Below are 26,222 nucleotides of genomic sequence, written 5' to 3'. Positions count from 1 at the left end.
CTTCCTTCTCATATTTTAACTGGATCTACGAAACATACACCTAGTAAAAGTGGTTATACCACTCATCCATGAGCACACAAACCAACACTTCAACATTTCATATAAATTTCACCAATTACCTTATGAACAAACAAGCAAACCAAGATATAACAATCATACGCTTCCTTCTCATAATTTAACTGGATCTACGAAACATACAACTAGTAAAAATGGTTATATCGCTCATCCATGAGCTCACACAAGCCAGCGCTTCAACCTTTCATATAAAATTTTATCAATTACCTTATGAACGCACACAAGCCAACACATAAAACATCACAATTTATTATAATTATTTACACAATTTTAATGTTGGACCTACATAATCCAACATATCCGTGCACATGCAATGCTACCACCACACATGAAAATATACCCTTACACAAAAGTCAACACACTTTTACCAAAATAAGGATTCCTATATACATATATGTGTAACATGCACAGACCATCACACTTAACAAACTAATCAACGTACGAAACATCAAATAGATCATCAAAATATGCCAACACAACTAACATATCCCTACGCAAATATACTACCTACACAGTTGGCATACCACTACACAACACACTTTTTAATGTTGGACCTACACAGTCCAACATATAGAGCATTGCTACACATACACATGCAAAGATATACCTACACAAGAAAAAAAAACTTTTTTAATATCGCATCCACCAAAATACAAATTCCTATACATATATATATATATATATATATATATATATATATACGATACAGACCATCATACTTAACAAACTAATCAACGTACTAAACAAACAGATCATCATAAGATGCTTACACAACTAACATATCCCTACACATATATACTACCTACACAATTGGCATACCCCTACACATATATAGACAAATAGAACATCATAATAGTATAACACGTGTATTGTATATTACCTACACAGTTGGTATACCCCTACACATATATACTACATACACAGCAAAATTGGCGTACCCCTACACGTATATTACCTACACAGTTGGTATACCCCTATACATATATACTACCTACACAGTTAGTATGCACACAAATAGAGCATCATAATATGCGTGCATTGTATATTATCAACACAGCTGGCATACCCCTACACATATTTACTACCTACACAGTTGGCAGACCCCTACACGTATGTAGACAAATAGAAACATCATAATATGCGTGCATTGTATATTACCTACACAGTTGACATACTCATACACATATATACTACCTACACAGTTAGCATACGCCTACACATATTGGCAAACACTAAATCATAACATGCCTACAATGTATATTAAAACAAAACATTATGATAACTATACGCATAATAGAAAATATTGTACAATGCAGAAAAACTCTGTACATCGTGCTTAACGATATCGTACCCAAAAATGACAAATTATAAACCTACTATATAATTCTTAAATTAAAACATAATGTTTTTTTACTTACATTATTAGAAAGACCAATATGTGCATAAATAAATACAAAGAAAAAAACATACAATTACATCTACAAATAAAGAGCCATACCTACACACAAAGTATGATTATCATCCGATTAGAATAATTCATAAATGATAACAAATACACCTACAAATGAAGATACATTCTCAAAGTATAAAATATTATTTAGCATAGGAATTACTGCACAATTAAGAGCAAAATATGCGGTGTAAGAAGTTTTGCTAAGTGTAGTGTAGGTATAACATAATTATATATATCAATACAATAAATTGTAATATGCTAGCTTGTTGTCTAGGATAGAATTATATCCAGCAATACAGTAACTAAACTCCTACACAAGCAAACACCATCAAGTGTATATCAAGATTATATCATTAACAGACGCATTTGGAAAGTCAACAATTATAAATAATAACACAAGATTATCAAATACACACATCCCTGGTATAAAGCTATAACCAAACACCCTACTAACAAATAAATATGAGCCATGCACGCTACACAAGATCTATTTTCTATAGATGCACATACAACATAAAAATACTAGCACACGTTTAGCCCAAAATCAGAATTCATCATCCACGGTTTTGTGTTTTAGAATGTATGAGTCTGTGAACTAATGTACTCATACAAGTATACAACTAAAATTGTATTGACCTACAAAACAACCCTAATTTTTCTCAAAAACCTATACTTTATTGATCAATGCTATCAGAAAACATTGAATGCAGGTCATGGGTTTGATTGAAAAACAAACTACCAAATACACGACTAACCTTGATTCTATTTAAAGCTTCATGTATCTAATGGATGAAACAAAAATTCAGAATGTAGGCATGTTTTTAGCTATATGATAGTTTGATTGAAATAAAAAACACAAATTAGCCGACATACCTTGACTCCTTGTGTTTAGTTCAGCCACTGTAGCAAATAAAAACCCCCAATTATGCCTGAGAACAACACGAGCATCAGCGAAGACAAGCGATTGATTTTGATAGACTACGCAACAGAATCAACCTTGTTAAAATTGACAATTATGTGTATCTAATTATTCTGCCTGGGCAGATTTCGGTGGAGGAATAAGAATGATGGTGAGTCGTATGGGGCATAAAAAAGGTTTCCATAATATTAGTATGTTACCTTTTTTTAGTTCTGCATACGTTAGACAATTTTTCCCTTTGTTAAAATAAAACATGAGATCAAAAGATCTGAACCCTAAGTTCCAAGGCTGTCATATTGATGAAACATGCTTGTTTTGTGATATAGGACCTGTAATTAGCATACATAGATGCACGAGAACCCGGAAATTGGATTAGGAGAGCGAAAACGGGCGAAAACCGCAAAGGTAATGTCGAATTGCTCGATTACGGGCTGTTTAGGATTCGGTTGTGATGTGCCTATTTTTAGGTCATGAAATTTTTCAGGGACATCGGGGACCATATCATTGAGTCCCTGTCCAAATTTGGTAATTTTTCGACCAACTGAGAATATTTGGCGAATTTATTACCGAATTGGGACATTTATTTTGGAAAAATAGTTAAAATGCTTGAAAAATTATGAAATTTTGAAAGGAACTCAGATTTGGTATATTATGATCACATATAAAATTTGGGGTCATTTGAAAAAACCTAAGTATGTTTTGTTCATTTGCGTTTATTTGAATTTTCATAGTCATTTTTTGACTTGGAAATGATATTTGGCAAGATTGTTAGAGTTTGGTATTTTTCCAGATTGTTTTGGGACAAATTTTGGTTACTCAAAAAATTTTGGCGGATTTTTCAGAGATCATTTGGTATAAACGGACGATTTTCGGGCTAAATATAGCAGATAAAATGAATTTTTATAAATTAATGAATCAGTAAATAATTCCAGAAATATTTTTATAAATATCTAAATATTTTAATTGATAACTGGCTAAATTTTCATAATTTATGGTTTAACGGATAATTAATTATGCTAATTTAAAGATTAAACAAATTCAATTCTGATAAAAACCGACGAGTTCGTGATTAACGAACATGTTGGAATATCAGAATACCAAGAGTGATAAAAAAATCATATTTTGAGTTAATTAAGTAAAAACGAACTTTTTGTGAGAAATCTACGATGTGGATAGATTGTGCGCGTTTTTCTCCAAATCAAACTTAATAAACGGAAACGAGCCCCGTATCGAATCCAGACCCCCAATTTGTGATCTTTCTTTATAACTTAATCATTTTATCGACCAACACATTTACCCAAGCGTACATCCCCATAACTATTTTCTAAGCGCATAAACGAACAACTTGGCCCAGCTGGTGAAACATGGAAACTGAGCTAAGTTCGATTTTAAGTATTAGACATTGAACAGCATCACAATCTAAGCCTAATGACATATCCTAGGTATAACAGCTATACCCAGACTAGCTATACAGCCCAATTTAGTATAATGAATATAATAATATTAAAATAGTAAAATTATTATAATATTCATTATAGGGACTAGTGATACGAGTCAAACGAATTACGAGCCGACGTTGTATTGAATCCTGATTAAACCATAAGTTTCATGACCCCACTTTTAAACTGCTTTTACGAACTTTTGTGGTGAAAAACATGTTGATACATATCTATATATACTCTGAACTGTTTGATGATGGGAATTATCTAAGTGTAACATACAAAAGTCCCCACGAACACAGTGATTAACTTCGAGCAGGTGGCTTCTGAATAGTACTATTGGTTTGACAAACCCAAATGGAGCCGACACGGTTTTCCGAGACATACAACCGTTTGCACATGACCATAATTATACAAACACGCTATGTAGTGTTAGACATAGCTACTCGGGGCATGTTGTGGGCGGAAAGGGGACTACAGTGGTTGATTGAGCGTGGGAAATGGATGCACGCAGCACGAACAGACAGTCAAGGTTTCACTGTAGCTTAGCATAATTACATCGTAAACATACAAACAAACGTACCTGTGAACGTACGTACATACATACTTGCGTATTTATAAACCATGATTGTTGTACGCACAACTGATTTCTTGAAACTCGTGAAACTCACTAACTATTTGTAGTTGACCCTTTTTAACATGTTTTTCAGGTACTAGATTGGATTAGAAAGTCAATGTGCTATGTGTGACTTGCGATCAATGCTGAGTGAATTGATGCAAGTGTGCTAATACGAAGTAAAGCCGCTAAACGGGCTGGATTTAGTTTGTATCACCTAGTTGTAAATGAAGTTAGATCAATGTAAAATATTGTAAAGTAGTTTGTATTGTTCTTTATAAACAATGCGGTTGATATCAGAGGTGTCTGTTACATTTCCGTTTTACGCTTCCGCAAATCGCTTAACGGGGTGTGACACATATACTCATCTACTCGCGTACTGTGACCAAAGATAACATCATTTTTGGATTCCTCTCGTTGAGAAACCTGAAATTCATATATTATGGGTCCCGTAACTCATTTTCTAGCCCATGATATGCTCGTTTTATTTCTTGGTCGCTTTTTGTCAACCCATCTTTTTTAGTTTTAGCATCGGCTTTATAAGGTTTCTCATCCAAACTTTTCTCGAATCCTTTTAACACTTCCCAAGACTTCAATTTATGCTTTGGTCTTCCAGAGATATCATTCCATGCTCCTACAAGTCTCTAATTTAGCATCTTTAACGATCAATGACCTTAAATACAAAAGCACATATGAAGTACCAAAGTTCTAACAATATACTAAATAAAACTACATAATTAACAGACTAATGTATATACAAAATACTCGGCCATCAGTGTTGTTTTGGCATGGGTTGGGATAACAGAGACAGTGGGAGCTAGAATAGTTTGACTTGCTGGGGCTACATGAAGGTATGGGACATTCTTTAGAGTCGATGTCCAAAACTGGTAAATTCTGCTTCTGAGAATGTGTCGATAGTGATGCGTTGGGATTCAGTAGAAAGCAGTGCAGACTCTTGAGTTTGAGATTCTGTTTTGCTTCATTTTCTTGTTACCTACTTCAATGAAGCATCGATGAATATGTTATTTAAGACTTTTCTGGAGTTGTAAAAGTTTTGGCTCGCTACATTGGGTAGAGCTAAGTGGGTTTCATTGCAAATATGAATCTTGGAGCCACAAGAATGTCAGCTTGAGCATATTCGGAGATTTAAACTTTGACAATCATTTGCTAATAGTGGGAGCATGAGGGTGTTCAAGCACAGTTACACAGTGACGTGGGGTTTTGAGACTCGAATTCCCAATGGAAATTCTCTCCTTGGTGCTTGCTGTATTAGGAGAGTGTTCTTTCTTCCGAAAGTCTCTAGAACGGGTTGTGCGAGTAAGTAGGCATCGGTTGAGATTAAAGATGAGTCATTGGCAGGTTTTGCCATGATTGGGTCTGTGATGACCATATTGGCTGGGGCGTTTCAATGGGCCTTTCTGAAACAGCAGTGCTCATGGGCTGGGACATTCTAAAACGAAACATACAGAAAGAATTAGTAATTTGTTTAAGTTTGTTGGTAATCTTGTATCAGAAAGCTGAAACAATAAAATATAAATATAGACGTTAACGGTGAACCGGGCTTGTGTTTAACACAATTCCCTTAAACAGATTCGTGGTCTGTTCCCAGGGTACATCGGTTCGAAAACAGCGCAGCGTGCTGCCGGACTTGACGACTTTCCTGAAACTAAATCAATATAATGTTGCAGAGAATAATGATGTGTCTGTTTTTGTGTGTTTTGAACTGCAATAGATGGTCTGGCTTTATAGTTACAAAACCATAACAGTATTCAATACTGAATAATAACTATTAAAGTGTGATAATTCTCAATAATGGTAACAATAATTATAATAATCAATAACAGAATAATGATTATTAATAATCATTGACCCGACAGTTATGAATTCGAATTCTCAAAAACAAATGCAAAAAATTTCCTCACGCGGGACGTGCGAACACGCATGTGTTCGATAGATTTTAGTCCAGAAACCAAAATTTGCACACCTCCTGTGCGCGAGTAAGAGTTGTAGTAAAACACATCACAAAACTTCAAACAAGTAGTGAAGATTGCATCTTATAAACCACTTCTTATTTTGTTCCACATCCGATATAGGATAAGATTTTACAACTTTATTTTTGAGACATTCGTTCACACACACTTATACCCAATCTTACAACAATTATATTATATTAAACATAATTACCAAATTAGCATTGAAAATTGTACAAGACAATGTTGTTCAAGAGACGTTGATAGACGTGATAAAGGTGAAGGAAAATTGACTAAAAGAGAGAGAGAAAGATAAATTGGTAGATGAGGAAAGTGATGAAGAACTAAAAGAGTTGTTTTTCTAATATTGATATTTATACACTATTGCTGATGGCGACGTATATAATGGCTCTAATAATTCGGGTAGTTATGATTTTAAGTTGAAAGCTTAAATGATGATCAAAATGAAAATATACAAGTACAACTATATATTGAACCAGCTGAGCCACAACCATAGCAAGTTATAGTTTCAGAAGAAAATCCTTATAATTTATCCAACTTGTCACCCAAATATTGGCAAGAAAAAGAAAGAACTCTGGTTCAAAAAAAAACCTACTAATTTGTTAATCAATTTGAAGAACTTCCACCAAACAAAAGTGTAACTAAGTTGTGATATCATAAGCTGAAAATTTCAAAAGCCTAAGATATGTATTGACTCAAAAGAGCGAGAGAAGTTGTTCATCACTCCAAATATATAACGACTTTTAAACACTGCCGCGACATGATATCAGAACATTGTCTATCTGAAGTTTATCAACCCAGACAATATCACTAAAGCAAATGATTTTCGCAGCTTTTATATGGAGACAAGGGCAATTATGATAACTTATTAATGTCCAAGACAACAAAACCAAGAAGAAAGTTGAAGAACATACATCCAATTACCAAAAGGAATACAATATAACTTTTCATCGCCTTTGAATTGTGTTAAATGTTAAGTTGCCACGTATTTAACCACAATGCTTACAAACGTTTATGAGATGGTATTTTGTTACAATTATTGCTGAAGCCATGAAGATATATGATGAACCATACATTGGCATTTTTTCACCAATTGGTGAAGATGTGTGATATATACAATTTTTTTTAATGGCCAACGAATAACTAGTCGGGGTAACCAAATAGCAAAAGGGGATGTGATCATAGACAACGCTAGGTAGTCCAAGCTCATCATCTCTTATTCTCGAGAAAACTCGTCGCCTGTAGACCCAATATAGTAAAATCTGACTGAGATCAGATTCGATCCAGCTCAATATTTACTTTCATTACAATGCTAGTTGTATTGGCAACAAAATTAAACCTTTTCTATAGATAGATGAATTAAAATAGCAATAAAATAAAAATGTCATAAAACAAAATGATTTTGAGAATACGTGGTAGGTGAGCTGGAGCGTGGTTGTCAACTGATGACAGTCTTGTTTAAAACCCTAGTCCCCATATAACTCACTCCCTCTTTCTCTCGCTTTCAAATTCGATCAATGGCTACTTCAGAGCTCAAGATAATTCAGATCCAACGAGACGACGTCGTAAGTTTTCCTCATTTCTTCCATCTATATTAATATTACCTCCCCTTCGAAGTTAACAAAAATAATGATTTATATATATAAAACCATTGCCAACTGGCAGCCAACCGTTGATTTTTTGTGTTCAGAATTAACCGAACTGAAGTATTCATATTTTTTTATGATATGAATTGTTTGTTGCAGACATTTGATGCATATGTGGTTGGCAAAGACGATGCACCTGGAATTGTGGTTATTCAGGAGTGGTGGGGAGTTGATTTCGAGATCAAGAACCATGCCATCAAAATCTCCCAGCTTCAACCGGGCTACAAAGCACTTATTCCTGAGTAATCAATCTACTAACTTTATAATAATGAGGGGTGTTAAGCTGGTCGTGTTTGTAGGTTGGCGGATCCAACCTGAAACGAACAGAACACAAAAGGAACCCGGAAGCTTTACATGAACTGCATATTCACGGGTTGACCTGAACACAACCGAATTACTAAAAAGTTTTTTTAATTTTATTCTTTTTGCATATTGATAGTTTTTATTTACAACCTTACAACAAAAAATACAAATTTATATAAAGCAATAACATTTTGTTTATAAAATGTTATATGAATTTCCATTATAGTTTTTAAATTTTGACGTAAAATACGCAACCAATTTAGTTTATTGCTTAAAAACCAGTGTCGAAGCTTGGACTAAGACATCGGGGGGCCGGACTCAAAACGTATACATAAATTCACAAACGATGGGGGGTCGGACTCAAATTTTCGGCCGAAAACGCCTAAATTTACACTACACATAAAAAATTTCGGGCGAAAACGGGTAAATTTACACTGTTGCGTGAAAAAACCGGGGGGGGGGGGGGGGGGCACCCCCGGCCCTAACTAAGCTGCGCCAGTAAAAAAACATTTTAAAAAAAATAAATGGGTTAAGCGGGTCAACCTGTGAACCTGACGGGTTGACCCAAACCCTACCCGTAACCCGTTTAGTTAATCTGAAACTGAATCGAATCTGTTTATACCAAACCCAAACCTGAGAATTTCGTGTTAGGTTCATTCGTATTGTGTCAGAAATTCACACCGCTATTATAACGTGCTAATTTAGCCATATCTTATTTAGAAACATCCTTTCATGATTTCAGTTTGTACCGAGGGAAGGTTGGCCTCAATGTTGCTGAAGCACAACATTTAATGGACGGTCTTGACTGGCCTGGTGCGGTTAAGGATATCCAGGCTTCGGTTAACTGGCTCAAGACCAATGGCTCACAGAAGGTGAATATCGTTTATTCTAAACTTGAGGTGTTTGGTTAATATTGTTAATTTGATGCTAATGTGTTGATATAGGTTGGTGTGACTGGATATTGCATGGGTGGTGCCCTTACAATTGCAAGTTCTGTTTTAGTCCCCGGGATTGATGTGGGTGTAGCCTTTTATGGTGTTCCTCCTCCCGAGCTTGCAGACCCCGCCAACACTAAAGTACCTATACAAGCTCATTTTGGAGAACTTGACGATTTTGTTGGATTTTCAGACATTAAGGTAATACATGTTGATAAAACTTAGGGTGTAAACAGCCAAGCGGCTTGTGAACTACTCGAGAGTGGCTCACTAAAGACTCGAATCTAGCATAGTTTAAACGATCTCGAGCCTAAAAATATATTTGTTAAATAACTGAGTCCAAGCCTGGATCTATTAGAAGTATAATTTTTTATCTTATATATTTTATGTATATTTGTATAATAGTTATTAATATATATATATAAGTTCTGATAAAAATAATTGAACAATATATATATTAAGTTACATATGATAATTTTCAGACCAGGATTAATTTCATATTTTTCCAACAATAACTGAAAATATCACATATACCCGACTTTAATGAATTTAATGACCATTTCTAGCCTTTTCCATTATATTTGTTTCAACTTTATTTTTTATTTGGATTTTGATCAACAACAACGATAAGCAAGCGAACCAAACTGTCGTCTATCCACTTTTTTCTCTTGGCGGTAGACTATCAAAGAATCAAATTTGTATGTTTGAACAGATAATTGAACTCGAATCAGATAATCAAACATGGGAATGCTTTAAATTTTAAAGTTTTTAAAAAATAAGAGAAAATTTATTTTTAAATGAATTGGATATATTTGATATTTTAACTTCTTTGTATGGACATATATGATATTTTTAGTTTTGCATACATATATATATATATTCCAAATTTGTAGGGGTATATATGAAATAGCCCTTTAAAACTAAATATGTATAAAAATATTTAAAAATGTGCATGTATAAATTAATTTATAAAAACAAACGAGCCAAGCTCAAGCTTGAAAAACTACTCATGAGTCGAACCCGATCTTTAGAAATAAAACTTAAAACGAGCTTGAGCTCAATCACTCTGAAGTTAAATGAATGAGCTGAAATCATTGTGCATTAGGACATAAATGTGGGGCTCACATGATTAATCTAAAACTTGATTAATATTTTAGGCTCTTAAAGCTCTAGGGGAAAAACTGAAGGCATCAGGGAAGCCATATGAGGTGCATGTGTACCCTGGTGTTGTGCATGCGTTTATGAATACGTCTCCTGAAGGTATCGCGAGGAGAAAGGGTTTGGGGATGACGGATGACAATGAAGCTGCTGCTGAACTGGCATGGTCTCGGTTCCAGTCCTGGATGAGTAACTATTTGTCTGCTTGAAAGTTGAAAGTTGGATGAGTCGTTATGGTCAAATTGGTTGATAATGTTGAATTGTTGAGAGGTCTTCTATCTAGCATCTAATTCATGACACTTTGATTTTGGTTCTTATTTTATATTTCTAATGCCGAAGGTGTTTTGGTGTGTGTTTTAGAGGCTAAGCTTATTTGATCAGGGGCAGAGCTATCTCGGGCGTCGATCAATCCTGAATCGCAGTCCACTCTGTCATTGTCTGGTTTTTGGTTGTCTGATCACACTCGAAATTATGTATCTACTTATCATATTTTTGCCCCTTCGGTAGTTCCGTAGCTGCACTGGAGTTACACCGAGTACTCAGTAAATTATAGACCACTTCAAATCTATGTTTTCGAGAGGGATGATCAACTCCACAAATATTGATCAAAATCCAAATTGAATTCGACTTCGGTTTTCGAATTTCCGAATCAATTTAGCAACCTATTCGAATTTGTAATATTTTGAATAATTACTTGTTATTCTCATTCACAATATGATACATGCATATATAAGGAGGATGTAACCGACAATCCCCTAAGTTAAGAAAACACAATCAATAATAAATACATTAATGGACATAATAGTATACTAAAATAGTAGTTGCTAACACACCCTCTCAGTCATAGCAGTAGGATCCCGAACGCAAAGACTGGACTTAAATCTGGTAAAAAGTTGGTGTGGGAGACCTTTGGTAAAAATATCTACATATTGATAATTTGCGAGAACGTGAAGTATGCGAATGTCAACTACATGAACTTTGTCTCAAACAAAATGAATATCAAATTCAATGTGTTTTGTGCATTGATACTAAACCGGATTCTCGAATAGGTAAACAGCCGATAAGTTATCACGGTAGAAGATTGTTGCCTGGCAGGTCGAAACGTAAAATTCAAGAAGCAGATTCCGTAACCAACTTGTTTCGGCAGCCTTATTGGCAACGCCACGGTATTCAGCATCAGCGCTTGATTATATGGATGCATGTCGTTTGGAGGACCAGGAGACCAAGTTAGTGCCCAAAAATATGCAATAACCCAAGGTAGATTGACGTGAGTTTAGGCAACCTCCCCAATTCGCATAAGTATAGGCGGTGAGAGATTGGGAGCAGGAGGCGTTGATTTGTATACCGTGGGAGATAGTACCACCAAGGTAACGTAGAACCTGTTTTAGAAAATGTATATGGGGTTCTTGCGGTGCATACATGTGACATTTGAGCCAAAACAAGGTACACCTCAGTACGTATTTACTGATTAAGCAAATAAACGCCTTTTGCGTAACAAGCGAACGATTAACCGAACGGGTCGGGTTATGACCCAGATATCTCGGGGGGCCATCTATAAGTGATATACGATCTATGCAAGCTAAAATATTAGAAATATGGTCTTAGTTTGATAGCAAACAAGTTAAACGAAAACATGCTCGTTTAACTACCCGCTATAGATTTAAACGCAAAAGATAGTTACAAACCAAGCATTGTATCATCCGTTAAGCTGAAAAAGACTTATCAAACACTTATTTGAAATGTTTTAAGCGATCCGTGAAAATATTTTTGATTTTTACAAACGTATAGTATGTTTTTATAATTTTACACAAAACTAGCCGAAAAACACTCGTTTTCGCGTTGTTTAACGCACCCGATAAGTTTTTCGCGCCATAAACCGAACCCGAACTAAATTGGGACCGGGCTTTTCGTATTTGGGCTTGAGAAATCAGAAACTTGGGCCAAAATGGGCCCAAGATGGGCCCATGATGGTCCGATCGCAATCAGCACCCCCCCTTGTTTATTCTTTCACATTTAAACTAGGTTCAAGCCATTTTAACATCATTTCTTGGAAAACTCTGGACACCCCTTCTGTTTCAGCCAGAAAACTTCCAAAACCCTAAGGTAAGAGCTTAAATAAGTAGCTTTTTTACTTGTTTGAACTTGTTTAATACCATAAAAACATGTCTTGGTTACTAAAAATCATTTTTAACCGTGTAAAAATCCTAAAAATGGTCCATAAACATGTTTTGATCATACACATGGTAAGGAACCTGTTTTGATAATTTTTTTGGCCATAAACACGGATTAAAGGGTTGAAACGACGTTTTTACGGTTCAAAAGTTCGTTTTTGTGCACTAGCCGAAACCCTAACTTAAGGGCTGTTATGTTGATGAAATATTGCTTGTTTTGTGATATAGGACTTGTACCTAGCTTGCTTAGAAGCACAAGAACCTGAAAACTTGATTAAAAGGTCGGAAACGAGCCAAACCCGCTAAGGTAGTGCCGAAACACTCGCTTACGGGCTATTTAGGTTAAGGTTGTGATGTGCATATTGTTAGGACTTGAAATTTTGCAGGGACATCAGGGATCATGTCAGTGAGTCCCTGTTCAAATTTGGTAATTTTTCGACCGTCCGAGAATATTTGTCGAATTTATTACCGAATTGGGACGTTTATTTGGGAAAAATAGCTAAAATACTTCAAAATTATGAAATTTTTCTGGGAACTCAGATTTGATGTATTTTGGTCACATATGAATTTTGGGATCATTTGGAGAAGTTTAAAGGTGTTTTGTTTATTTACGTTCGTGTGAATTTTTACAGCCGAATTTGGGCAGAAAAGAATATTGCACGAGCTTTTTACATTCTGGAATTGATACAGGTTGTTTTGGGACATGAATTGAGCATTCAGGAATTTTTGTGGAATTTTGGAAATTGTTTGGGGTAAACGGACGATTTTCAGGCGAAATATAGCTGATAAAATGAATTTTTATAAATTAATAAATCAGTAAATAAATTCCAGAAATATTTTTATAAAAATCTACATATTTTAATTGATAAGTGGTTAAATTTTCATAATTTAATGATTAACGGTTAATTAATTATGCTAATCTGAAGATTAAACAAATTCAGTTTTTATAAAAACCGGCAAGTTCGCGACTAGTGAACCTGCGGGAAAATCAAAACACCAAGAGTGATCAAAAATCATATTTTTTGACTTTTTAAGTGAAAATGAACTTTTTTATGAGAAACCTGGACAATCCGGGTGGATTGTGCGCATTTCTTCTCAAATCAAACTGAATAAGCGGAAACGGGCCCCGTGGCTAATCCGGGACCCCAGTATGTGATCTTTCTTTATAACTTAATCATTTTATTAACCAATACATTTACCCAAGCTTATTTTCCCATAACTGTTTTCTGAACGCGTAAACGAACAACTTGGCCCAGCTGGGAAAACGGGAATCTGAGCCAAGTTCAGTTTTAAGTATTAGACATTGAACAACATCACAACCTAAGCCTATTGCCACTTTCTGGGCGTTCCAGCTACACCCAGATTAGTTATACAGCCCAGTTTAGTATTGAGATTATAATAATATTAAAATACTAATATTATTATAATATTAATTATAGGAACTACTGATAGCGGACTGAACAAACCACGAGTTGATACAGTACGGAATATCTACAAAACCGTGAGTTTCATGACCCCACTTTTAAATTGTTTTACGAACTTTTGGGGTGAAAAGCATGTTTGATTACATATGCATACCTGAAACATGTACTGATGTGAATTATCTAAGTGCTAACACACGAAAGTCCCCACGATCACAGTGATTAACTTCGAGCCGGTGGCTTGTGAATAGTACTATTGGTTTGAAAACCCAAACGGAATCGGCCTGCTTGCCGTGTCACATAGCGCCGTTTGCACATGACCATATTTATACAAACAGGCTATGTAGTGTTAAACATAGCTACCGGGGCATGTTGTGGGCGGAAAGGGGCCACAGTGGTTGATTGAGCGTGGCAAATGGAGGCACGCAGCACGAACAGTCCAGGCTTCACTGTAGCTTAGCATAATTACATCACATACATCTTTTACATACATACATACATACTTGTTTCATGATTACAAGTGTTGACTTGTGAGTACTCATTACTGATTTCTTGAAACTCGTGAAACTCACCAACTCTAGTAGTTGACCCGTTTTAAACTGCTTTTCAGGTGTACCTAAATTGGAATGATTTGGTGACCTGTTACTTGACTGGAGTGTGTGGTTGATACTACGTGAATAGAAGCAAGGGTGATAGTAGTAAGAACGTTTAGTTAACGAACTAGTTTTGTTTGTATCGCTTAGACTGTTAAACAATGATAGAACAAAGAAATGTAATATATTGTAAATTAGTTTGTAATGTTTCTTTATAAACAATGTATTGATATCAGAGGTGTCTGTTACATTCCCGTTTTACGCTTCCGCATTGTGCTAGTCGGGGTGTGACAATACATGAAAAGACATATTTGTTGTACCGCATATGTAATGTCAGGTCGGGTAAATATGAGGTATTGTAGTGCACCGGTGAGGCTTCGATTAAGAGTAGGGTCCGAAATTAAAGGACCGGTGTTTGCACTTAATTTGGAAGATGTGTCAACTAGAGTTGCGGCCGGTTTACATGATGTTATATTTGCTCTTGTCAATATGTATTCTGCGTATAATTCTTGAGATAGGAATAAACCACCAATTTTGATGTTTAACTAAAATACCCAAAAAATGATATGAAGTCGACCAAGGTCGGACATGGCGAATTCCTTAGAAAGGACGTTGATTATGCTTTTTAACAAAGACGAATGTGATGCGATTAAGATGATATCATCAACATAAAGAAGAAGATAGGCCATATGTCACCTTTTTTTGTAAATAAAGAGCGATGAATCTGATCTTGCACTTGTAAACCTGCATTTTTGAAGGTCGGATGCGAACCGTTGAAACCAAGCTCTAGGTGCTTGTTTAAATCCATACAACGACTTTTGTAATTTGCAAGCATGTCCCGGGCGATTTGGGTCATTAAAACCCGGTGGTTGGAACATATAAATTGTTTCTTTTCAATCACCATGGAGAAACGCATTCTTTACGTCCAATTGATGGATTAGCCATGATCTCGAAGTGGCAAGATTGAGAACGGTTAGGATGGTTGTTGGTTTAAAACGAGACTAAACGTTTCGTCACAATCAGTACCAACCCGTTGAGATTCTCTGTTTACCACCATCCTTGCTTTGTAACGTTGTAATTGGCATGTGACATTAATTTGTGTCTAAATAAATAACCACATACAATGAATGCCATTAGCATCAGGCGGCCTATGGGACTAATTTCTAAGTGTTATTGTGCAATTAAGGCACTATACTCATTGTTCATGGTGGCATTCCAATTTGGATTGGAAAGGGCGTTTAAATGGGAGGTTGGGAGAGGTGAAACTGTAGTAACGTGTAGGTTTAGAGATACTTTCGATTTGGTTAGACAACCCCTAAGGCGAGTCGTCATGGGATGTGTGGGAATTGGCGGTGGTGGGTTTGGTGGTATGGGAGTCGTATAAGAGCGTCCACATCCAAAACCACTTCAAACCCCCACATCATACTTTAATCATTTCTTTAAAAAAACCCTACTTTTTACTCCATCCATAAACCAATAAAAACCCCCCACCTCATCTTCCACATCATTACCTACTTTTACTATTAAATATTTAATATATTACTTTTACAATACGTTAATTTTATAATATTATTATTTAAAATTACTTTAAAAATATTGAATATTACCAGAAAAAAATAATAAAATTAATGTTTAAAAAAATTATATATTTTTCGTGCGTTAATTTTTTTTTTTGAAAAGAAAAGACTAAAATATTAAAAGAAAAACTAAAATATTTAAAGAAAACCATACATTAACTGAAATCGACGAGTTACATGAAACATAAATTAAACATACATCACATTAAAGTAAACATAACATAAGAAATACACACGCATATATTAGACATACATAAATTAAAAACCTACTCATCATCATCATCATCATCATCATCATCATCATCATCATCTGGCATATCCCACTTCTTCCTGATTGCTTCACACTGACAAAGATGCACCTTAAGTGCCTTCTTATTCATACCTGCAGTAGGCATCTTTAGCACGTTCATGTCGTTATTGTATTTTATATAGTCAAGTTTTTCATTGAAGGAGTTCATAGCTTCAATCTTCCCACCCACCAAAGTTTGCATTAGTTTAATCTCTTGTTCTTCGGGTTTCTCCTTCGCCTCCTTCACCTTCGATTTCATCCTTGCCTTAGCTTTCTTATGGCCTGTTGGACGAGGCAACTCTTCATACTCTGGAAACGAATTAGGACTTTTCATGTTCAGTGTAAAATCATCAAGGGAAATAGGAGTGTCATCAGTGTTGGAAGCCGATGTTGTATAATCCCCGAAAGCTGATGTTTTCACTTAGCGATTGGAAACAAATGCTCGTACCATTTTGGGTTGTACCCCTTGATACCCCTTGATACCATTTTGGGTTGTTCTTAGCGATTGGAAACAAATGCTCGTACTTAAACGAGCTCTTCATTTTTTGGTGGTAATCTTCTTTTGCAAGATTCATGATTTGCTCATTTCACATACCGCTCCCCCACTGTTCATACTCACGGTTGTAAATTTCACAAAACCTTGTCAGCCCATGAGCAAACAGGTGATAGTGCGATTTTACTTGTTGCGCTGTACGGCTTGACTTACCAGTTTCATGACAGAAATAACCGTGAACGCGAGCCCAGAAATCACGTCCCTTTTGGTTTTTTCCAACAATTGCGTCATCAGAAATGTGAATGTAGCCTTGAAGTAAAATGATTTCTTCTCGATGAGTCCACCTTTGAATGGAAAGTGTTGGCGTAGAAGATGACCCTTCCACTTTTCCCTCTTTTTTCTTTGAATATGACGATGGTGCACATGGTTCTTGGGTCAACACCCCAGGTGAGTGTTTGTCTAGAGACGATGGATAAGACATATATTGAGGTGGGTAAGACATTTTTGAGGCGGATAAGACATTTGTTGAGGCGGATAAGAAAATTGTTGAGGATGATAAGCCATTTGTTGAGGAGGAAGATTCATGTATTGTGGAGGATAACCACCTTGAAGTGGTACTAGGCTTGGGTTGTTTGATTGGGCAAATGTTGAGTGTTGGTGCTGGCAAAACCCGAGTGCTGGGACATTGGATGACTCACTCGGGTTTGGGGTAGAGCCACTTAGCAAATTTGAAAATGGGAATTGGTTTTCCATACTTGATTAGTAGTACGGGGGTAGTAAGAATTATATGAAGGTCGAAAGAGATGAGGAGTTGAGTGTTGGTGTAATTGAATGAGATAGAGTAGGGGTATTTAAAGTGTTAACCAACGATCATATTTTTTTTCCCAACGGTCAATTTTGTAACCAACGGTCATATTTTTTCCCAACGGTCATTTTTGTAACCAACGGTTATATTTGTAACCAACGGTTGTTGGTGCATGTTTTGTAACAGATGATCTTTTGTGTTTGTTAGAATTGAGAGCAACGGTCAAAGGGGAGACTGTTGGTGCATTTTGTGACCGTCGCTATGCAATTCTGATCAGCGGAACGCCACAGGCGAAGTTAGCACAACTTCGCCTTAGGCGAAGTTAGAACAACTTCGCCAACAGCGAAGTTAGGACAACTTCACCTTTGGCGAAGTTATCACAACTTCGCCATAGGCGAAGTTATGAACAACTTCGCCTACTGAAGCCCAGGCCCGAGAATGTTTTATATATATACGTGTGTCTTGTTTAGTTTTAAGAATCCAGAAATTAGTGTGTGTTTTCAGCAGTTTGTTTGTTTAGAGAGAGTAAGAGACAAGGAGAGTCGTGTGAGACGACCCGAGGTAGAGCTCACCTCGGGTCAGTCGTGTTTTCTGTTTGGCTACGGTATGTAACGTGTTTTGATTATTTTAAAGAATCTGCAGATTTGTTTATTCCGTTCTTGTATTTGTTCGTGTATTTGTTCGTGTACGTGTTTGTGTTCTTCATCTTTACACCAATAAACGAGTCTAGGAGGATTCCGCACTCCTAGACCTCGTGCGGATCTCGTATCAATCGGCGACGCCCCCGGGGGGACCTACATGTGGTATCAGAGCCTTAGGCTCTTATGCTATGGTTCGAGATCTGCGTTTTGGTGTTTCTGGCACGTTTCTGTGCGTTTCTGGCCGAACAGCGCCGCAGGCGAAGTTATTGTTCATCAGGCGAAGTTGCCGTCACTGTTCGTAGGGTTTCAGCGAAGATATAAGGTCTGGCGAAGTTATGGACAGGCGAAGTTATAGCCAGGCGAAGTTGACTTTAGGCGAAGTTGACTTCTCGGCGAAGTTAAAAAAAAAAAAAGAGTATTTGGAGTTTTCGTCTGTATGGCCAGGTGTACACGATTATTGTGAGACCGGAGATGTTGTTCCGTCAACGAGTGAAACTTGTTATCTCTGGGTCTTACGTGTAAACAAATACGTGTCAACTCTGGATATGGAGTTGAGTTTGAGAATGGGATATTGATTGAAACTGGATATTGACACATATTTGGGTGTTTGTGGGCAATGAAATTGTTGTTGTTCGAGGTTGACCAACTGAAGAAAGTCAAATTGAACTGAAGGTTTTCGTCATTACTGGATTCCGGTCAGAGCATATTATTTATGTTATTTTCAAGGCGTTCGAGAATTGGATCCTGAAACGTGATGCTCATTTATTAGAGTGAAAATTCTGGAACAAGTTGGATTTAATCGGGAATTAAAGTGTTTATGTTCTTGATCGTTATCCCTGGTGATTGAAGATGCTTCAGATTAATTAATGGTCATGTGTTAGATTCTGTCAAGGTGGTTTTGTGATGAAATTGATCACTTGATGTTGAGTAGTTGAAGATTAAACCTTATCGTATGCCGACGAGTTGGTGAAGTTGTGGAGGACGCCCAACTTCACGTGTTGGTGAAGTCAGATGGACTCACGTGATTGGTTGAGATGATCTATTGGCACGAGGATGCATGCATTTCAAAGACCTCAATCATTATAGTCGGAGAAGCTTACACTGAAGGGGAGATCTGATATGGAAGACGCTGGGTGATTGGTAGATTTGTGAAGCTACAGGACAGTTTCAGACACGGCTGGTTGATGAGCAAACAGAAGATCATCAGTTAAGAGGGAGTCTGTTGGTGCATGTTTTGTAACAGATGATCTTTTGTGTTTGTTAGAATTGAGAGCAACGGTCAAAGGGGAGACTGTTGGTGCATTTTGTGACCGTCGCTATGCAATTCTGATCAGCGGAACGCCACAGGCGAAGTTAGCACAACTTCGCCTTAGGCGAAGTTAGAACAACTTCGCCAACGGCGAAGTTAGGACAACTTCACCTTCGGCGAAGTTATCACAACTTCGCCATAGGTGAAGTTATGAACAACTTCGCCTACTGAAGCCCAGGCCCGAGAATGTTTTATATATATACGTGTGTCTTGTTTAGTTTTAAGAATCCAGAAATTAGTGTGTGTTTTGAGCAGTTTGTTTGTTTAGAGAGAATAAGAGACAAGGAGAGTCGTGTGAGACGACCCGAGGTAGAGCTCACCTCGGGTCAGTCGTGTTTTCTGTTTGGTTACGGTATGTAATGTGTTTTGATTATTATAAAGAATCTGCAGATTTGTTTATCCCGTTCTTGTATTTGTTCGTGTACGTGTTTGTGTTCTTCATCTTTACACCAATAAACGAGTCTAGGAGGATTCCGCACTCCTAGACCTGTAAGGCCCCGTTACCGGTAACCCTACTTACGTGTTGGATTTACTCATAAACACAGTTCTAAATATCAGAGTTAATTAAAACATTTACGCGGAATATAAAACTTTCATAAAACTTTACATAATTCATAACTTGTCTCAAAACATTTATTGCCTTTCACATTAAAGCATTAAAATTAACACATCATAGGTCTTCAGATGCCAGATTCTTGTTCAGTGCCATGTGTCTCCTCAAGCGAGCTGCCTCATCCTACTCACCTGCGTGCATACTAAAAGTCAGCTACGCTGAGTGAGTTCTAGATAATCACATAATCATACCAATCACATAACATTTTATTCTTTCATTCATACTTTTATACTTTCATACTTTCATACATTCATATTTTCTTACTTTCATACTTTCTTACTTTCTTTTGTATTAACTTACTTTCATATCTTATGTTATAAAGAGCATTACGCCCTACATTCCTCGAGTATTATTAGGGCTCGGTACCCTCTTTCCTCGAGTATTATTAGGGCTCGGTACCCTCTTTCCTCGAGTATTATTAGGGCTCGGTACCCTCTTTCCTCGAGTATTATTAGGGCTCGGTACCCTTCTTCCTCGAATATTAGTAGGGTTCGGTTCCCTAGTTCTCGAATATTAGTAGGGTTCGATTCCCTCTTCGTTACCATACAACCATACATCATACCTCGAGTATTATTAGGGCTCGGTACCCTTTTCGTAACCATACAACCATACATTATCATTTCTTTCTTCTATTATCTCTATCATGTTCATACACATAAACATACATAACATACATACCTTATACATAGCGTTACAACCTGACAGTACGTGCAATACCGAAGATCGTTCACGTACCATCAAGCAATCATTCATACATTTCACATTATCCACATAAGGCATACACTTATCTCTTAGGATAAGTGTATTAACAAACATGTTGAGTATGCACACAGCCCCGAAAACATAACACATAAACGGGGCTAGAAACTCACCTGAACACGGTTACGTTCTCCGTTGATCGTAATCCCTTTCTTCAGTTGTGCACGGCTGACTGTATAACAAGTATACATATCAATTTAACTATCACTACTTATAACATCTTTCTAGTCTTAATTACTACCCACAACGAACGGGGGTCCGGGGGCAGCGCCCCTGGCAGCGGGGTTCTAGGGGCGGCAGCCCCTAGCGGGGTCCAAGGGGCAGAGCCCCTGGCTGGGGTTAAGCTGAACCTTAGGCGAACTTGGTTTAACTGCCTTAACACATTTTCCATTAGGTTTTTAATTTATTTTCTAAACGAACTTCACTTCAGGCGAAGTTAAACCTTAGGCGAACTTGGCTTCAGGCGAAGTTAAACCTTAGGCGAACTTGGCTTCAGGCGAAGTTAAACCTTAGGCGAACTTGGCTTCAGGCGAAGTTAAACCTTAGGCGAACTTGGCTTCAGGCGAAGTTATCCTTAGGCGAACTTGGCTTCAGGTGAAGTTATCCGTAGGCGAAGTTACGCTTGAAGGCGAAGTTACGCTTAAAGGCGAAGTTCATCAGGCGAACTTAATCTTGCAGGCGAAGTTATCGCGCTGCAGATCTGTTTGCCCATAAATCCTTCGTTTCTTAGCCAAATAACTCAATTTTGGTACCCACGGAATCGTATGATCGGCGCCTACAAATCCCAACCATCAAATCGGCCTAAAATCGACGTTTTAGGGGTCCGATTTGGGCAGTTTGGGTTTCGGGTCCGGTTAACCCATCCAATCCCAACCATTTTCAGTAATATTAGCTTTGTTGGATTTGTTCTTACCTTACCAACTCAGATCTATCAACAAAATCTCGGGTCTCGGCTTCGAATCTTGATCGGTTAGAATGTGTGTGTTTTGAGTGTCTGAAGAAATAGATGTAAATGAAGATATTTTTGGGGTTTTGGGGGTATTTATATCCCTGAAGTCCCATTCTCATTTATCCTATCTCAATTAATCCAAGTCCATGATCCGCTCCTACCCGTTTTTAATAATTAAAAATGCGAAATCATTAACATAACTTTCTTTATTCAACATTATAAATTTTAGGATGTTACAAGATCTCGTGCGGATCTCGTATCGATCGGCGACGCCCCCGGGGGGACCTACAACGGTCATATTTTTTTCCAACGGTCATTTTCAACGGTCATATTTTTTGTAACCAACGGTCATTTTTTTAACCAACGGTCATAATTTTTTTTCCCAACGGTCATTTTTGTAACCAACAGTCATATTTGTAATCAACGTCATAATTTTTTTCCCAACGGTCATTTTTGTAACCAATGGTCATAATTTTTTTTCCCCAACGGTCATATTCGATCTTTCCCGAATGGTCTAATTATTAAGTTATGTTTTATGTTGTGTGATTATAAAATTAAAACATTACTTGGATAAAATAAAAAGATTACATGAATAAAACTAAAACATTACATGGATAAAACAAAAAGAAAAGCTACCCCTAACTATGGTAACTACATATTTGCCAAGATATGTTGTACTAAACTTTGTCGAAGGATATGGTGGGCATCCTTATTAAGCAAATGTTTGTACCTCTCCATACGTTGTGCAAAAGCTTCAGACGGTCCAGGTATTGGCAGCTGCACATCCACTTCTACCTCATCAGTCCAGTCGGTTACAAATTCCCCCTCATCCTGCATAATCATGTTGTGCAATATAATGCATGCATACATAATATCAGAAATTGTTTTTATGCTCCAAATCCTTGCAGGGCCTTTTATAATATGCCATCGACCTTGGAGGACCCCAAACGCCCTCTCCACATCCTTTCTTGCTAACTCGTGACGTTTTTTGAAAGCTTTCGCTTCGTTAGTGTGTGGATACTTGAAGCTTTTCACAAGTGTCGATCATTCCGGATAGATTCCATCTGCAAGATAATATCCTTGATTGTATTGTCTACCGTTTACAGTGAAATGACATGGTGGTGCATAACCCTCAACCACATCGTTGAATAGTGGTGACTGGTTTAAAACGTTGATGTCATTATTCGATCCGGCAATGCCAAAATAGGCATGCCAAATCCAAAGATCATGTGATGCAGCTGCCTCGAGCATTATGGTTGGATATCCATGGTCACCTCGCGTATATTGCCCATGCCACGCTACAAGACAGTTTTTCCACGCCCAATGCATACAATCAATACTTCCCAACATGCCAGGAAACCCGTGGATGGTTGAATGATTCTCCAATATCCGTTGGATGTCATTCTCGTTAGGTCTTCTAAGATATTCTTTATGATAAATTTCGATGGCACCCTTGCAGAATTTTTTAAGAGACTCCATGGCCGTACTCTCGCCAATGCGTACATATTCATCAACTGCATCGGCTCTTACGCCGTATGCCAACTGACGTATGGCAGCTGTGCATTTTTGGTAAGGAGAAAGACCCTGTTGTCCAGTGGCATCCGCTCTTTGTGTAAAGTATTCATAATTGGCCTCCAAATCATTTACGATTCTAACAAAAAGTAGACGCCGCATTCGGAACCGATGCCTAAAGGTCATAGCATCGTACATTGGCTGCCCAGCGAAGTAGTCTTTCCAGAGTTGTTCGAACCCTTTCTCATGACCCCTATCTACATTTGCACGTCTCCCGATATACTTCTGGAGCTTGAGGCTGCGTTTTCCCGACGTGCACGTCTCTGTTTCATCATCTCGAGCAATTCTTCGACGTCATTGGACATAAATTATTGGAATTGTTGAACGGCTATTTGAACGACCTGATTTTGAATATCAGGATTCAAGTATGGGTTTATAGTGGGTGGGGCTTGTTGGCTTACTTCATCGTTATCACTTGTGTAGTCGGTTTCCTCATCGTTCGCACTCAAGGGTTGTGTTACTTCGTCGTTGGAAATCATTTTTTTAGATGTATTGTGGTGGGATTATTTGAGAAATTTTGGTGTGAAGAGTGTTGTATTGAGTAGAGAAATGTGTTATTTATAGTGTGATAGGGTTAAATAATTTATTTATTTATTTATTTTATGTAAACATAATTATATTATTAATATTATTATAAAAGAGCCAATAATAATATATCTTTAGTCTACAACGGCTCTTTTATTATTATTATAATAATAATAATAATAATATAATTATGTTTACATAAAATAAATAAATAAATAAATTATTTAACCCTATCACACTATAAATAACACATTTCTCTACTCAATACAACACTCTTCACACCAAAATTTCTCAAATAATCCCACCACAATACATCTAAAAAAATGATTTCCAACGACGAAGTAACACAACCCTTGAGTGCGAACGACGAGGAAACCTACTACACAAGTGATAAAGATGAAGTAAGCCAACAGCCCCCACCCACTATAAACCCATACTTGAATCCTGATATTCAAAATCAAGTCGTTCAAATAGCCGTTCAACAATTCCAACAATTTATGTCCAATGACGTCGAAGAACTGCTCATATTATTATTATTATTATTATTATTATTATTATTATTATATAATCATATTATTATTATTATTATTATTATTATTATTATTATTATTATATAAAATCTTCATCACCTACCCACCAAGTCACCAACACAAACAACACACCCACCAACACAAACAACACAGCTCCCAAAACCACCGATCCGTATTCCTCGTCTTCCTCCGTCGTCTTCGTCTTCCTCTGTCTTCTCCGTCTGCCAAAACCCACCTACCCACCGCGTGCCTCCGTCTTCCTCTGTCTGCCGCCGGCTGGGTGACCCAACAACGCCGGGCGGTGATTGCTGCGGGCACCGCCCGCCCGCCATGTCATCAATTTATTGTTTTTACTTGATGATGGGCCCATTTCAAACTCCATCACAAACGTTTGTGATCTCAAACAAACCTCCAACCCTCCATTTTCCTCCACCGGTAAAAACCTCCGCTCGTCCGTTTGCTCCGGTCCACGTCAACACAAATCTCTCCGCGTCACGCCGGTGGAGATCTCTAAGTGGCTGTGGGTAGTGTGGACTGATTTGTGGGATCGGGTGATAGAGTAGAATTAGGATGGTATGTTGAGCAATGGGAATTGTGAGATAATAACGGGCTGTGTGGAGAATTTGAAGATGGTTGACTGGTTGTGGGTTATGGATTTGTGATTGAGAGTTTGGGCCATAAGAATTATTTTGATAGGTGGACTGGATAGGAGATGTAGGGAAAAGATTAGGCTGGATAGGAGATGTGGGTTGGGTTTAGGCAGATTGAAAAATAAGTGGTGAGGGGCTGAGGGCTCAATGTCTAGACACGAATAGTCTAGGGGATGGTTTGATTGGAAGACTTGAAAGGAAATTGTGACTCACTGAATATAACGTGGCGAGACAATATGATTTTCCTGGTCGAGAGATCAAGGCATCGGTATCCTCGGAAATTCGCGGGGTAACCAAGGAAGACACATAAGGTTGAACGAGTGCTAAGTTTGTGTTGTCGAGTAGCCGAAACATTTGGGTAACATGCACACCCAAACACACGTAAGAGGTCATACGTTGGTTGCTTTTGATAGAGTGTGGCCATAGGGGAATGATATTTTAAAAGTTTGGTGGGTAAAATGTTGTGAAGACAGGCTGCGACATGAAGCGCTTCAACCAAAAAACTAGGTAAGGAGGCATGAGCGAGAAGAGTCAACATGATTTCGTTTAGACGTTGAATCATGCGTTCCAATTTCCTATTTTCTTGGGACGTTTGAGGGTACGAGAAACGAAACTGTAATCTGTTTGAGGTGGCAAAGGTTTTGAAGTGGTGGTTGTCAAATTCACCCCCTAAATCACATTGAAACGATTTGATGTGAACTTGAAATTGAGTAAGAATGAATTTATGAAATTTAGTAAATTTCTCAAATGTTTTAGATTTGAATTTTATAGGAAAAATCCAAGTGTATTG

At 37.3% G+C, this 26,222-nt stretch overlaps 1 protein-coding gene and 1 pseudogene across 1 annotated transcript; one reads left to right on the top strand and one right to left on the bottom strand.

The window, feature by feature from the left end:
- The first annotated feature begins 7,945 nt into the window (after positions 1-7,945).
- LOC143559660 (uncharacterized) lies at positions 7,946-10,757 on the top strand. Its single transcript, XM_077048166.1, has 5 exons — positions 7,946-8,058; positions 8,239-8,381; positions 9,185-9,314; positions 9,387-9,578; positions 10,535-10,757. The coding sequence occupies exons 1-5, from the start codon at positions 8,011-8,013 to the stop codon at positions 10,742-10,744; spliced, it is 723 nt and encodes a 240-aa protein (XP_076904281.1). The 5' UTR covers positions 7,946-8,010; the 3' UTR covers positions 10,745-10,757.
- A 12,049-nt stretch (positions 10,758-22,806) lies between these two features.
- On the bottom strand, positions 22,807-25,114 carry LOC143559663 (protein ANTAGONIST OF LIKE HETEROCHROMATIN PROTEIN 1-like; annotated as a pseudogene).
- Positions 25,115-26,222: the final 1,108 nt, after the last annotated feature.

The sequence above is a fragment of the Bidens hawaiensis genome, unplaced genomic scaffold (genome assembly GCF_021521415.1).
Source record: "Bidens hawaiensis isolate Kalapana, Puna unplaced genomic scaffold, B.hawaiensis_p1.1 tig00019962_1, whole genome shotgun sequence".
NCBI classification, from domain to species: Eukaryota; Viridiplantae; Streptophyta; class Magnoliopsida; order Asterales; family Asteraceae; genus Bidens; species Bidens hawaiensis.
The sequence above is the reverse complement of the archived record's forward strand: the minus strand, read 5'-3'. Positions and strand labels throughout refer to the sequence as shown.